The sequence below is a fragment of the Python bivittatus genome, unplaced genomic scaffold (genome assembly GCF_059951505.1).
Source record: "Python bivittatus isolate LINGU-HERP-01145 unplaced genomic scaffold, Pbiv_v1 ctg000530_np1212, whole genome shotgun sequence".
Lineage (NCBI taxonomy): Eukaryota > Metazoa > Chordata > Lepidosauria > Squamata > Pythonidae > Python > Python bivittatus.
This window is the reverse complement of record NW_028277085.1, coordinates 11,742,232-11,758,551: the sequence shown is the minus strand read 5'-3', so window position 1 is coordinate 11,758,551 and position 16,320 is coordinate 11,742,232. Positions and strand designations below refer to the sequence as shown.

At 40.2% G+C, this 16,320-nt stretch overlaps 1 protein-coding gene across 1 annotated transcript; it reads left to right on the top strand.

Annotated features, from left to right (window-relative positions):
* Positions 1–8,791: 8,791 nt before the first annotated feature.
* AEN (apoptosis enhancing nuclease) lies at positions 8,792–15,325 on the top strand. The gene is made up of 4 exons (XM_007427151.4): positions 8,792–8,880; positions 11,741–12,476; positions 13,258–13,458; positions 15,039–15,325. The coding sequence occupies exons 2-4, from the start codon at positions 11,742–11,744 to the stop codon at positions 15,240–15,242; spliced, it is 1,140 nt and encodes a 379-aa protein (XP_007427213.1). The 5' UTR covers positions 8,792–8,880; position 11,741; the 3' UTR covers positions 15,243–15,325.
* Positions 15,326–16,320: the final 995 nt, after the last annotated feature.

The window sequence follows — 16,320 nt, the reverse complement described above, 5'->3', positions numbered from 1 at the left end:
AAGCATCTAGGTTTATCACTTATATACTGTATCATATATTAAACATTATATAGAAATCACTGATTTACCAAAAGTACCTTATAATACTCTATTATTATTAAATAGAAAAAAAAAGATCATGATGCTACTTTATTGTTGTAAAATATCACGAAGTTGTCTTTCTTAAAAAGAGAGAGAGAGAGAGTTCACAAAAGCTAACCTAGTTAAGAAGGGCTGGGTTACTGCCAGCCATATGTAATCATGCATTACAAAGTTTTAAAAGTTTGCCCCTTTTAAGGGAGAGGGAGTTGTTTTTTTTTTGAAGTGCATAGTTATGTGTAATTGTGTTAAGCCTATCAAAGGCTTAACAAGTCTAATTTCCATTTTTCTTTGGTTCTTTACATTTTTCTTAAGCGTTGTGGTTTGCCGCCGTTTCACTACACAATCTTTTGGGAAGAGGAGCTGTTGAAAGGGGATTTAAAGGTGCCACATGCAATTCGCAGAACGTCAATGCCTGCCTTACTGGTAACTCTTTGTATGTCAGAATTGTTCCTAAATGTATTAGCCAAAATCTTTCCCCTGGTTAAAGCTTCATGCCATTACCATTAAGAGCAATTCTGACATACATCAGGGTCACTGCGGACTTCCTTGCCAAGTTGCTTTACCTAAATAGAGTTGATTAGAGGTTTGGCCATTAGCAACCATTTTTACCTCAGGAGTTTTGCTAATGCTTTGTATTAAAAACAAAACAATAGTCTTTTGCTTTAAAAGCCTTCCATCTGACCTTTTTTTCCTTTTTGACTCAGAAAAAAACCTTGAAAACTCCGGAAGTAGGGAAAAAAAGGAAAGAAAGAAGAAAAACACACACACACACCTCACACACACTCCAACACCCTACACAAAAGAGGCTACAGGTTTGGTCTATTCAATCAAGTAGCATGTTAAAACAGGTCACTCAACACAGATAACATTATGCTTCCCCCCTCCCTATCTTGTTGAAGCAATTTGGAATTCAGCGTAGGTTTTTAAAAAGGTTCTTTCTGAAGATTGTTTTCCAGTTGTCTCTTGAACAAAACACCTTGGACAGGATTCAGACATTTGTGAAGACGTTTGTCATATCGTGCTGCTACAATTTTTTTCAGTCATCAATGTTATTTGATGTAGAAATGTCATTTAGCATATTACAGTCATATTTGGCCTTCCAGTTAAAGCAAATGCCACTGCCGTGAGGAAAGTATTTTGTGGCGGTGTATCAAAACAGCTTACAGAAGTTACCATTACTATTGAAATAATAGCCACTAACTTATAGGCTGGTTTAATATCTCATGCCATGGTTTATGAAATCATCATGTGTAGAAAAAGCCACAAACTGTTGTGTTCATATGATATCCTCAGCCTTAAATCATACCTTACAAACTGGTCGGTCCACACAACACTACGTGATACAAGCCAGAACTATGGTGATAGATAGATAGATAGATAGATAGATAGATAGATAGATAGATAGATAGATAGATAGATATGGATGGATGGATGGATGGATGGATGGATGGATGGATAGATAGATAGATAGATAGATAGATAGATAGATAGATAGATAGATAGATAGATAGATGATTTTTATTAAAGGTTTTTTAAAAAGAAAGATAAAAATCAATACAAATATAAAGTAAGAAAAAAAGAAATCAAAGCTAAAAGTGCAAGAAATGAAAAAAAAAGTAAAAGAAAAATAGAAAAGAAAGAAAAAAGATACAGAAGTAGTTTCTGATCTTCTTTACAAGAGTTAGAAGTACAAGTTTACCTCTTACTCTACGGTTACAACATAACTCTCTTCTTTCTATAATCTATCCTGTCTAATCATCAAACCATAAATCATAAGTTCTTTTTTTGTTTGTTTGCTTGTTTCATGCAAAAAATCAATAAGGGGGTTCCAGTCAGCAATAAACGTAGATATTGTCTTTTCTCTGATCAAGAAAGTCAATTTAGCCATCTCAGCAAGTTCCATCATCTTCACCAACCATTCCTCCATTATGAGTAGTGCCAAATCTTTCCATCTGAGTGCATACAATAATTTCACTGCAGTTATTGTATACAAAAACAAAGTTCCATAACTTTTTTCGAACTGTTTGTCCATCAGTCCCAACAGAAGAACCTCTGGTCTCAATTGTATATTAATCTTTAAAATTCTCTGAATCAGTGTATGCATTTGAATCCAAAATTTTATAGCTTTTATACACAGACTTAGTGCAATATGATAACCAGTATAACCACAAAGTTGTCTATCATTTTAAAATGCCACTGTTGCATTGTGTTATTCAGTGCATTCTAAAATTAAAGCCACAACAATCAACGCTGCAAATGGAAAATTACATTGCCATCCTATGCTTCTCAGATGTAAGTCCCACATCTGGGGGATGAGTGGGGCATAATATTACAGCTAGAATGTTGGTCCTTTTAGCTCAGCTCACATATTATTCTAAATCTTGGTTTATTTAAACTTGGTTAATTGGCTAAGCCATAATACATGTAATGTGTATTGTTATAGGTTTTAATTGTATATTTATTTATTGTTTTAATGTGTTGTGAGCCGCACAACACATGAGATGGGCGGCAGATGGGGAGATGGGGAGATGGGCGGCAGACAAATTTAATAAATTTGATAAATTTAATAAATTTAATAAATAAATAAATAAATAATTAAAAGCATGATTTATTGAACTAGCCTTCACAGACTATTTCACACATAATGCTAAATTATAAATCATGATAGATAAGCAACCATGCCTGAGTATACACTAAATGGTGTGTTGATGTGATTGGTTTTGGCTTACCAAGGTAGCATAAACCTAACTTGTGTGAACCTAAACATTATGCTTTGCAAATCAAGGCTTATGATCCCATGAAATGTATGGCCCAACTGTGACATTCAGCAAATCAGGGTTAAGCAAACTATGGCTTAATACATGTGAATCCAGTCTCTGTCTTACAAGTGGCTTGTAAGACACATCACACTAACCAGTAAAGCACATTTTTCAATGAGAAAGACTGGATTAACAGTAAGCAAACCCCAAACAAATGCCATTCTCGCTAAATCCCCTTGTTTGTGCTTGTTTTGACTGTTGTGATCCATTTCTACACACTGATTATGCCTCCATTGCTTCCGTTTTTCTCATTTTAATGGATCGTGCTTTGCCACATGGTCCAAGTGCTTCTTCTCCCAACAACAGCTTGGCAGAACAATCCTATTCTTCAATTTCCCCAAAAGAACAACACATGGATAATTACCCCCTCCCCTACCTTGTGACTTTGCCATGCATAATAAATAGAGTTTTGCTATGAATCAGAACGACCTTTGATGACCTCCTGGGAAGTTATTGTGCAATGTTTAAACCATTTATTCATTAAGAAAGCATTAATTAGCTTAGCGCCAAGGGCCCATGAAAATGTTTGATTTTTTAAAAAAAAAAAGATTTAGGACAAAGATTTTTATAGCTATGAAAAGATTGAAAAGGGGAAGAGAGTGGAATAATGCTCTTAGGACAATTATTACCTTTCTTGTTTCTTCAGAGAATAAAAAGCCCTTTGGTGACTGAAAGGCCATAATGACTAGCCGATAGATGTGTTTTCTAAAGATGGAAAAGAATGGAAAATAACATATGGAAGGATGGGAAAAAAACATTCAAAATTAGATGAAAAGAGAGACTGGAAGTGCTGAGCTTGTAAGAAAAGGCAGCAGAAAAATCCTCTCCTATTTTGGAGAGTTCATAACAGAACCCTTTGGGCAGCAACATTTGGAACAGCAATCAATATATTTGAAATGCTGTAAGTGCCTGATGTTTGGACATGTAGAAACTGCTGAAAACAAGTCAAAAATTTCCAGAGGAAATGGAGCAAGAGTCTTTGAGAGACTGGATTTACCCATCAGCTTGAATCATGGCTAATTGAATAAATCATAGTTGGCTGGGTGTACTCAAGATTCTGAGCTATAAACCGTGGCTTACAAACAACCATACTTGTTCCTGGAATGCCTGGGAAGACCCCATCTTTTGATAGGGTTAAGCATAGTTTATTAAGTGATTCATCATTCATTCATTCAATGCAAAGCTTAGATTTAAATAATAGTGGCTCGAGTCACAGAGCATGCTGTATTATTCTGTGTTATAGTATATCTGGAAAGATAATATGCTTGTCTTAAGATATAAAGAAGGATTTTATGATGGTATTCTTGGGAACTGATTAAAGCAAGGCAAAATGGGTTGAGCAATATAGAATTGTAGAGTTGGAAGGAACTACAAAGATCAACTAGTCCTGAGTTCCCTGAAAATGTCATAAAAATTAATATTTTTGAATGTCCCAGGACTGATAGATTCTCCTTCTCTTCTATCACTCATTACTCATCTGTCTGCATTTCTGAGCCTGTTGGAATGAAAACCCAATTCACTCTAAAAATTAAAGAAGGCAATATTCACTGTCTTCTGGTTGTGCCCAGTTAAAACACAATCTTTCACAAGATGGTTAAAGAACTCTTTAGCCATTTTCCTCTCGCCCTTCCCCTCAACCCCTGTGATTTATACACTCTGCCTAACTTTGGGAATATCGAGGTCATAAGGAATGGACACATGCATGCAGACACTTTGCACTTCTCTGCCGGACTCCTTATGGAAGACTAGTGATTTTGTTGTTTCTGTAGCTCATCTCATGACAACAAGTCACAGTCTGCCTTCTGGAGTCTGGCCATTGCCTCAGTGATGACACAAAAAGGATCAACTCTGGTGGTTCCCTTCATCTTCGTTGTCAACCCACAGAGAAGATGGATAGAGTATTTAAGGGTGCTGGAGAATACTATCCAATCCTGTTTCCAATCACCTCCATTGTTGCTTTTGTGGCTGTTTGAAAGGAAAGCAATAGGAGGGCAGGTTTGAAATGCCTTTTCCCTACTACTAACAGAAGAAATCAGAATACCTTCCAACTAGCTTCAATACCACATGGTCCCAAGACTGCGTTGGCAACAAGAAATGCTTATACCGCTGTTTTGAACTGGATCTGAAAAGAAATGGGAAGCCAGGACAGTGAATGTAAGACTGGTGTGATAAATTCTGTAAGACACATCTTATGAAACAATCTGCTTCAGTGCTTAAAAAGTGCCTAGCTGCAGTTTCCAAACAGTCTTCAAGGGCAACCATACAAGCTGTGCATTGCAGTAGTGTATATGATAAATGATGGATCACTGAAGCACCTCACTCACTGTAGCCAAAATTGCCTTCTCTAAGAAAGTGTGCAACTGGAACACCAGACAAGGTTGTGCAAATGCTTTTCTGGTAAGACTAGAAACACCTCAAGATGAGAACAGCAGTGAATTTAAAAGCTGGCTTATGCATATATCAGGAGATATGGCTAAAGCGGTTTTCGAAATAAGAATAGGATTGGAAATATACACATACTTGCTGGCTGTGTTTACACAGCACACATAACCAGATCAGGTAAGATTTAGCAGACGAATTCATTCAACTTGCTAAGCTTCATTAGTATTAACTGTTTTGGTGTCCTAATTAGATACCTTAATGGTTCAATATATTGGACACCCGGAAAATCGATTAACTCAAAAAACAGGCTAAGAATGCCATATGAAGTCTAGTTAAGGCATGGCACAAGTTAAGGCTAGCTGTGTTCACTGGACATGGTTGACCAAGTCGTCCCCTTCCTTGATCAAGTTACACATCGCTAGGCACCAGCAGCACACAATCTGGGATCACTGTCACTTTTTAAGTCCTTCCACCTGCCGCAAAGGAGGCTGAGAGGTTCACACCACTTTCCGACCAGAGAAATAAATAAATAAATCCACAAATAACTACATATCCCACTCCCTTCTACCCCTTTTTCTTTTCATCTCCAGAGGTGACAATTAAAAAGGCAAGAGAGACAGAGTGCCTAGGAAGAGCCCATTTTTAAAAGGCCTTTTTAGAATTTTGTCTCAGACGGAGAATATTAAGGTTAACCCCTCCCTTCAGTAAACCTTCCAAGTGCCATGGTTGACCAGTCATGATGTTAGCTTAGAACAGGCTTGGGGCTGTTTAGACTAAAACTAACCCCCAAAATTTGTCTGGGATAGGTATGTTGGAATGATACTCTATCACTTCCCATATCCCAGTTGAACCTGATGCATGAAGGTATCGCAAACTTTATTAAAAGCGCTGCTTCTTTGTTTGATGAATGTATCAGTGAACTTCTCTCCCGCCATACATTATCTGAGCAGAGAGAAGAGGTTGGTCAGGTGGTATTGTTCTCCTCACAGCCTTTTGCAACCGTCAGTCTTCCTGTCAGCCCATCACCAATGAAATCAGCAGGAGTCTGTCCTTGTTAGAAATCTTATTTGCACAAGAGGAGAGTGCAAATTACCATCTCTCTCTTCAACCCCGGACTTCCAGGGGGTTGAAGGACAAGAGGGAAAGATGCAAGTTAAAAATGCTGCCATGCTGGGACTCTTCCAAGATTAATGAGACGTGACCAGGAGAAAGAATAGGGAAAGGCGGGCATGAAGAAAGACAAATTCCAGGCGCTGTCTTTCTTGCATAATCATAGTAAATACAGAAATAACAATGTTGTTGAATATGAAATTTACAAAAGAGTTGCAGCTTTATGATAGCATACTTTGAACACACGATCCCACACGCAGGCTGTCTTTTTAACTCCCTGAGTGCTGCTATCAGTCAATGTAAATGAAAACTCTAAACGAACCCCTGGTCTGAATCTTTGCCTGCATTCACACAACAGATCTTTTAAACCATTTTTTTCCCATTTTCGCAGTGCATCGAATCATAAACTAACCAAAGAGGGTAGGTTTGCAAACCCCTCCAGCACAAACCAAGATTATCACTAAAGAAACATTGTGCAAGTTAAAAATTGATATTATCATGCTAGGTTAGTATGTTGCATGAACACAGACTATATATGATAGTTTCCCATGTTCCTAGAAAGAAAATGGGGAAGAACCCTTCTTACTAGCCATTGGAATTCTAAAGTCCCCTTTCTTATTGCTTCCCCTGAGAAAGAAGAGAAGCTCTACAAAGTAAGATTTTCCTTTTCTGAGTCAGGATTTGAAGAACACTGCTGCTTAGCTTGACGGGGACAAATTTGCGGGGGGGGAAGCAGACAGACTCCTATGGTCTAAATTGGAAGTCGATCCTCTCAACATTGAGGCAGACAACTCCTCTGCTGGTCATCAGATAGGTTTGTCAGAGTTCTTCCTGTTGAAAGGCAGACCGAAAGCTCTTTCTGTTCCTTTTATTTGTTTCTTTGTCTGTGTTTTTGTTTTCCACTTTTCAGCAGACCCACAAACCCTGTCTCAGCTGCCCGCTGTTCAAACTCTGGCAGGTAGGCTAGTCTTAATGTGAGCCATGCACAGACCGAAACATACCAAACCAGCATCAGGAGAGAAATGAGAAGCCAGGAGGACAGTGGGGAAGACCTCATACGTACAATCGCAGCCAATTTCCACTCCACCTGACTTGGGAAAAGCCGCTAATGAAAGTCAGTCTAGCAAGAGACAACCTGTTATATGCTGTGTCCGCGTAGGCAGTTGTCTGAGCAAAACACAAAAGAACTGTAAAGGTAGGTAGATATCTGAACAGGTAAAGGAGGACACAGACAATTGGAAAGGAAAACAAATGGGGGGAAAAGGAGGACACACTAACTTTAACTTTCTTGGCATCTATGACAAAAATGACAGTGAAAAACTGCACAGAACTGTGCTGAGGCCTACATGTATATGAAATTACTTTTTCTAGCATCAGAAAGACTCTTTTTTTTCAATCGCAATATTTTTCCAACGCATCTCTATTTTCAAGAACATATGCTAGCGACGATACAGAATCGACAACGATGTGCTTTTCAAATGTCGCCGTGGAAATGTACGAGTCATGGGATCTACAGACTACGGGCTTGAAGGGGCTGGATTGAAGCTGATTGCTGGAATCAGGAAATAAATAATGTAAATGTAGTCTGTGGACGGCTGAAGGGGAAAAAAGAAGCAAGACCGTGACTACTGTTGTGAAAACAATCCCTAAAATAAACTCCAAGGCATGCAAAAAGCTGGACAATATGTGATTTTAAGGCTATGCCTGCTAGAGGAATGTCCTCCTTTTCCAGGAGACTGGTAATCCTACCTAAAGGGTGAGTTTTGTATGTATGTGTATGTACATGTAAATGATGGTACAGATACATAAATACTCCCCAATAAACGGCTGCTATTTCCCCCCCGGATTGTACTCTTGCAGTTTCCATAGCAAGTCCCAGTTTAAGTAGTTAATGATTCCATATATCAAAATAATTGATTCAGCAGAGTAACTCTGTTCAGCCAGTACAGCCAACGTGATCCTAACTAATGAATTAACACTGAGGAAGAATTTAAATTGATGAACTACGCACAGTTCCGCTGCTGCACGTAATGGGGATTACCTCTGAGTAGACCTGAGCAGGTAAAGGCTTTTGCTACCAGATCCGGGCTGCAAACGCCCGATCCCTGCAAGATGGTACCAAGGTGATGCTTTTTTCTTTTTTTTTTTGCTTTTCTTTTTGCAGTCCAGATCTACCTGCGGGTAGAACAGCTGAGCGGGGTTTACGTCCGAGTAAAAAGGCGCCATTGCTCCTGCGATCGCAAGCCCAACCGCGCTTCGCCCACCGAGTCAATGACCGAGCGAGCCCCGTCTAAGCATGCGCAGCCCGGAGTAAAAATTCCACGGGCCCGACTTAGTATGCAAATACGCTCCGCCTCTCTTCGCTAAATCAGCCAATTAAGCGGCAGGAGGCGTGGCCGGCACGCCGGACTGGTCCGGATACGTGGTAGCTGCGAGAGCCTTTTTTTTTTCGCTTCCGGGAGTGACACGTGCGAAGCCGGCTGGCTGGGTAAGACCGAGTGAGGGGCTGAGTTGCGGGCGGGGGGCTTCGGGAGCCAGAAATCGTTGGATCTGGGGGAACGTGGGGCTGTGGGTGGGCAAAGGGCAGCGCTCGAATAAGGGAGGAGGAAGGACCCTGCCAGGAGAGGCTGAAACTTTATTAGCTCCCCTTTAGCAGCTTCCGGAAAGCCCGCTCGTTCTGCTTCCTAAACCAAGCCATAAGGTGGCTTGGGTGACTTGGGCTTAGTTTCTGTAAAATCCACCCATCGTGGTCTGCAAATCATGGGTTGTGGCCTAGTCTCTTGGGCTTAGGAGATGGCAAACAAAAGAAGTGTTGAAAGGGGAGATCTGGTTAGTACTGGGATGCAAAGGGCTGTAGACTGGACCAGTTTCTCAACCTTGGCAGCTTTAAGAGGGGTGGGCTTCAGTTCCCAGAATTCCCCAGCCTGGAGTTGAAGTCCACCCATCTTAAAGTTGCCAAGCTTGAGATGCACTGGACTAGATTAAAAGTCCAAAACAAGCTGCGGAAGTTAGCAATGGCTAGGCAGTTCTTTGCTGTTGCTGGGAAAACATGGACACCTGGTATCAAGCTGGGCTTGAGGGCATCTTTACCATGTTGTGTGAATCCATAGCTCAGCAAACCATAATTAATGTTTGGCTTAAATCATATGAAAGCTGAGCCACTGTACCTGGTACTCTATGGTTATGGCGGCTTTGGATGTAAACTGAGGGGACAAATATCTACAAGCTATTTCTTATGTCCCTTAAGCTAACACGAAGAGATAACAGTATGGGAAGGGAATGTTTAATAGGTTATTTTGCCAGTACTAAATGCCCCTTGAAATGGAAGGTGGCTATAAATTGCTGTGTAAGTTTTTGGGCCTTAGTGAGTCATGTTGGTTTGTGACTTACTTTGCACTTTGTAGTTGAATTCCTGCTGATAGGTCTCAACAAGCTTTTTATGGAACTAAAACTCGTTTCAAAGCCATACAAGATGTAGGTCTTGAGTGTTAGCAGTTGCTTCTTTTTCCTTTCTAAGACTTTACACACAGTGTTTATCTTGCATTAGAGGCATTTCTCTTAGGAGGTGGCAGTCGTCATCTCCAACAAATTGGGCTTTTTCTATGGAGTTCTCAGAATTATAGAGTGTTTCTCTTGGGAAGTGCATTTATGTTCTTTTCTGGTCTCTCTTTGGAAGCTGGAAAATTATTATTACTATTATTACTCTTGTCACTATAGAGATTTTAGGATCAGCTGGCTAGTTTACTTTTTTTAACTGGGTTTACTTATTTAAAACTGTTGACTACTTGAATAAACCCATTTTCTTGAGTCTCATACTATAGTGAACTATAAGCTAATTAAACAGACTAGGTTTGCACTATATAAACTATACACACATACACAAAATCCAAACTAGCATTAGCAGCTTATGATATTGTGAATCTAACAACTAGGTCATTAACTGAACTGGTTAAATAAGTTGTGTGAACAGTCATGGTTTTCTAATTTTGACATTTGAGTTTCTTTTATAAAGTATCATTTTATTTTTGGTATAGAAGTCACTTTGTAAACACTTCTAATGAAGGATGATCTAGAAACATTTTAAATAAATCTGCAAAAATAAAGCTCTTTTTAAACAAATGGAATGAATATTAAGATAAGCAAGCATCATTAATCATTGATTTTTCTGAATTTGTTTTTCTTTCTGTGTCATCTGTTTTAAATTGGCCTTTTTAGGGTTGTCGAAATACATTGGACTGCAACTCCTATTATCTTAAATCACAATAGCTGGTGGTTTTTATTGGGGTTGATGTAAGTTGTAATTAAACATGTCTGAAGGTCAGTGGGCAGCAGAGGCTATTAGCTAAGTCTGGGAGCAAGGCCTGAGTTCTATAAATGGCAGACAGAACAATAAAAAATGACATCTAAAGAATTGGGCTCAAGTAACCAAACCAGAAATCCCCTATCCCCACCCCAAAATGAAGCCTCCAATAGAAGAGAATCTATGTAGCTCGGGGTTGAACTGTGGAGTCCTTGGTGTTCTCTGAGCTTGGTTGTTTGCTTGCAGACATTTTATTCCCGAACTGGTGCAAATAACTCTGGGGTTTACAAAAAGACCAGAATACATTATCTCTGGCAGCCAACACCCAGATAAGCAGGGATTAACACCAAACAAATAATCAAGCAGAAAGCAATATATTCTAATCAAGGAACTACCAAGGAGAAAACCACCACCACCACCCCACCAAAACTGGCAGGGCAAGGTACGGTATACAAACAAGGAGCAAACCCCACACTTATTTGTACCAATGAAGTTACCTAGGTGGTAATAAAAGCAGACAGCCAAGCTCAGAGAGCACCAAGGACTCCACAATCAAGCTTCCTATAAGTCAAGCTCAATTCCTGACTTCCAGTTTTACTGGCAGCAATGTGAAAGTCATTATCTTTGAGGATATTATTTCAACTTCCAATCTAACCCTGTAGCTCTGGGCTTTTCTGCTTATCTCTTATCCAAGTACAAACCTACTTAGCTTTTTGAGAATTGCCAAGGTCAGCTATCAGGGTAAAAATGACAACATGACATTCTAAAAAGAGGTAATCTTCTGAATCCTGGCAGTGATCTGGTAAGACTAGCTTCTTCAAGAAGGGAGTTTTAGGGATGCTTTGCCATCACAGTTTTTTCCCCTGGTTTCTACCCATTTTGACAGACCCTCCTCATAGCACTGTGCAGCATACCCAATAGAAAAGTTGAATAGTGTCTTTCCATTGGCAGATAAAACACCTTTTTTCTATCCGTCTACTTTCTTATTTTTGGACCAGGGGCTTTTCCCAATTCACATTACTAACTGGATCACATCTCCTTTTGTTAGGATGTCCTCTAGCACTGAATTTGTGTCAGGAGGGATAAGCCCAACAGCAATCCACCAGGTAGGTAGCCTGGGGATGATGAATGTCCAGATTCTCAAATGCCCCCGCACCAGAAGAGATCTGAGTCATACTCTCAATGAACTTTGTTGGGATGACAAAGCCGGCACCCAGAACAAAAAGAAAAGCCGGAGGCACCAACGCTATATGATGCGCAGAGCACTGGAGCAGAATAGAACCCTGGGAGCCAGAACAAAGGAGAAAGGCCTTGTTATGACCATGGATGTCTCTGAAATGGATGGAATGCAGGACTCCTTGTCCCAGGAAAGTAGCAGAAGTAATCAGTTTCTCCAGGAGGGTGTGATGACAACTCAGAAGTATCCTTCCACATTTGGCGAAGCTGCATCCATGGAGCTAGCCAGACAACCATCATCTTCCCAAGGTCTTCAGAACCTGCTAGCCTGCCCCAGCATCTCAACAAAAAGTCCCAGTTCCTTCCTGTGCCTGATGCCCCAGAAGTCTGTGAAGCGTGTGGCCATTGATTGTGAAATGGTAGGCACAGGTCCTTCTGGAAAGATGAGCGAGTTGGCACGCTGTACGGTGGTGAGCTATGACGGTGACGTGATCTATGACAAATACATTCTTCCAGAATCTCCAGTTGTAGATTATAGGACTCGATGGAGTGGCATCACCCAGAAGCACATGAGAAAAGCAACTCCTTTCAGGGTTGCGCAGAGTGAGGTAAGCAAAAAAGATTAACTTAGGAGCAGAAATCAACTGGAATCTGCAATAAAATGCAGAATTCTAGGCAAGTAGCAATACTATTATCCACAATCATCGCACTGTGGAGTTGGAAAGAGTATTTGGGCCCTGTGTCCTGCCCGGGCTTAGTACAGGTATCTAAATTAGAACATCCTTGATTGATGGCTTATAAGCTTTACCTGAACATGAGTGAAGGGGGTTCCATTGTTTTTGGTTGTTTAATTCCACTGTTCTTCATTTCCATCCATCCATCACTTCATTTTCCTTCTGCCTAGTTAATACGTCTCCAAGGAAGCAGTTAGAATTCAGAGACTGGTGTGTTTTCAGTCTTCATTGGCCAGTTTTGTTTAGTTTGTTGGTTGTTTGTTTTTAACCTTTTTACTGCTTCTTAAAGACTATATCCTCCTGCATACCTTGAGGGTCTCTGTTACACTGTTGATTTCTTCTCGTTCTCACTTGTTCTATTTTGGTTCCATTTTTGTTGGCACTCAGCAGCTGAACTGTAGGAAATGATACTTGGTTTAAAAATGTTCCCGAATGTTCCTACAGATTATAATCTTCCACTCGTTTTTGAAAATAAAAATGTCTAGGTTAATTGGAAAAATTCAATTTAAGGGTTTTTATATATATATTTATATATAGAGAGAGCTTTAGCTTGGTTTGTTTGTTTGTTTTAATGACCTACAACTATTTTAAGCAAGCCTCTTTTCTGAACATTCTTCTTGCTGTGGTAGACTAACAGCCCTTTTCATCCTTGTAGATCGTACAGATTTTGAAAGATAAAATAGTTGTGGGCCATGCTCTCCACAACGATTTCCGAGTCTTAAAATATTTTCACCCCCGAGCCTGGATGCGTGATACAAGCCAGTGTCCTCTGCTGAAGAAGAAGATTGCATTAACTCTGAAACCCAGCATGTCTCTCAAGAACCTAGCTAGTCAGCTGCTAGACAAAAAAATTCAGGTAACTTGGCATCTTTCATTTCCTTAGGAGGATTCAAAATTATATCGGAAGAGCCTGAGATCATCGGGTTGCCTTACCTCTGAAAGTTAAGTGCACCCTGTCTTGGGTTATTTTGATGTGAGGTGGTTTTTGTAGTTCAAGGGACATTCCTTGAGATCCTTGAAGACCGTATCCTCAAGTGCCTCTTTGTCCCTAATGGTTTGATACTTATGTGCCTGGGTTGCCCAATCACCCCTTGGGGGTTCAGCAAATGTACATATAAAATCATCTCTTTATCACCCACCAGCTGTATTAGATATTTGGGGGTGTGAGTTACCAAGACTCTTCTTTACTCTCTTTTTTGCTTCTGTCTATTAATTTCCCATTTTGCAGAATCTCTTTTGGATACCCCTGTTCAAAAGTTCTGCTAACTAGCTATTTGGGGAAGATGGCTGGTCCTTGAGGGGAGTCCCGTGTCTCTCCCAACAAAGTAAACATGGATGCTTCTGAATGCTTAGGGAGTGCTCATAGAAGCATGGTGGTTCTCTATTTTTTTTTTCCCCAGAGCAGCCAGAATTAGAAAGGCTGGACTCTGTTTTGATGAGGTTTTAGGCATAGCATCTCTTAGAAGTCACTTTACAAAGCAGCTCACGCACACACAACACTTCTAAAAGCAAGGTGGCTTCATTGCTTTGCGCCAAAACCTGATCCCGCAATCAGAGTAGCCAGAAGAAGATTCCAAGTGCGCGCTGCACCTCGACAAAAGGGGACTTGGCGACTGAAACTGATGGATCATGCCTTGGAGCAGTACCGAATGCCTTAATGAGGCCAATGAAGTTGCCTTCATGCTTTGATTGTCTTGATTTTGTTATTGCTTTAATATGCAGAATTAAACCAAAAAAGACATGAAAAAGGAAGAAAAAAAGAGACAATTTCTTTTTTGACACAGTTCTAAAACACATAGAAAATAGGCCAGTTTATAAATGCAACGTTAAACCTTGGGCACACAAAATAACATTGATCAGTTTTTGGCCTGTAGAGAAATCATTCATAAGCAGAGAGCAAAGACGTACCAATCCAAGACTATACATCTGGGGTGACACTGTCTTTCCATTGTCTCTACTGCTTGATGAAACCAAATGCATGACTTTCATGTTATGAAGTGCATTTCAGAGGTGGATCATGGCTTTCTTGCACCTCTGTTAATAGTTGCATAAAAGTTGCCTTTGAATATGCAATTTTACTGATGGGGAATCTGGCCATAGGTCAAAGGTAGAACACTAGCTTTGCATACAGAAGGCTTTAGGTTCAATTCCTCCCTCCTCCATTGGGTCTAAGAATTCTGTCTGAAGCCCTGAGATGCATCTTTAAGTCATTACCCACAATAGTGTCTGGACCGATGGCTCAGCTCAGTATGTGATAGGTTGCTCTTTTCCTGTTACAAGAATAGTAGAATTTTGTTCTGTGGAAATTGGCACGGTGTATTTTTAAATAAGCTTGCTTAAGGTTGTATTGCAACAAGTACTGCCATTGGGGGAGAAGTCAACCACTTGAGAACTAGAATCTTACATATAGTATTCTGTGGGATTTTTGTCTTTCAGGTTGGCAAACGTGGGCATTCATCTGTTGAGGATGCTCAGGCTTCTATGGAGCTTTACAGATTGGTGGAGTTTCAGTGGGAGAAACTGTTGACTCCAAGCCTTCCCATGGGCCCTTCAGACAGCACTCTGGATGGTAATACTGATAACAGTTGCTACATGGATGATCAATATTGGCCCAAGGACCTTGATATAGACTGCAAATGAAGATTCCGGTTTTAGAAAGCTTGTAAAGAAATTATTCTGTTATTCTGAAGAGAGAGATTGATTAAACATGAGGATTTGTGTTTTCCGGCATCAGTGTGGCAACATTATTTACATTTTTTCCTGAATTGCACATGCCAAAGAAAACCTTGACCCTAAATAAGCTTTTTAAGTTTTGAGCCTTGGAGTTTTGAGCCTAAAGAACCTCCAGCCTTAAGCTTTTGAATTTTGAACTAAAGAAGTTGGCAACTTGTGCCCTGTAGACACAAAAGCCTACAAATCTGTCCACAAAAGCCATCTCCTTCTGAGAAAGCATTCCTCTCAATTTTTTTTTTTTTTTGTAGTTGAATGAATGACCTGTGAGTAAACTGCTGAATCAGCCTAGACCTGGGGGGAAGACGGGGGGGGAGCCTTTTTAAACTGATTGGATGTCCTCACTCCAGGCCTAATTGTGGATTTACTGTCTGATTATAATGCTGGGTGAAATCTGAGGTGGTGTGTGTCCAATCTTAATGCTGTGGAGCTGTGTAGATAGCTACTCTGTGTGTGGGTGTGCTTGCATGCATGATAACGCTCCAGTTGATTTATGTAGTAGTTTTTTCTTCTGCATGAACCACCTAGGAATGCGTTCACATCCTGAAATGTAACCAGAACCAATGGATCACGGTTACATTTAATAACAATTCCTGCAGTGATAATAGCTGCAAAAACTTGCTCGTATGCATAACTGTGTTAGTGATTGGCTGATCTGCATATTTGGAAAGTTCCCCTGTTTGCGTGTATATCCAAAGGGAGTTTGGGACCACTTATGCATCTGCATTTGGTATCTTTCCGCAGCAAACGAATACTGCCTGGAGTAGTAGAACTCTCTCCAAAGTGAGTTGTGTCAATTTCCACCTGAAGGATTATGATACCAAACACAAAAAGGAAAACACAACACATGTATAAAGCTAAACCTAGGCTGTCCAGAGTGTTAAACAGAGGACTTATAGCCTAGGAATTAGCCATCACTTTCAAAACAAGCATGAATTAAGCACTGAACATGAAAGGTGCTTCTCTTGTGCGATCATGCTGTTCTTCC

Coding starts and splice junctions, on each gene's coding strand:
- AEN (XM_007427151.4), top strand. CDS start 11,742: ATGTCCTCTAGCACTGAATTTGTGTCAGGAGGGATAAGCCCAACAGCA. Junction 12,477..13,257: donor TCAGGGTTGCGCAGAGTGAG/GTAAGCAAAAAA, acceptor TCATCCTTGTAG/ATCGTACAGATTTTGAAAGA. Junction 13,459..15,038: donor TGCTAGACAAAAAAATTCAG/GTAACTTGGCAT, acceptor TTTGTCTTTCAG/GTTGGCAAACGTGGGCATTC.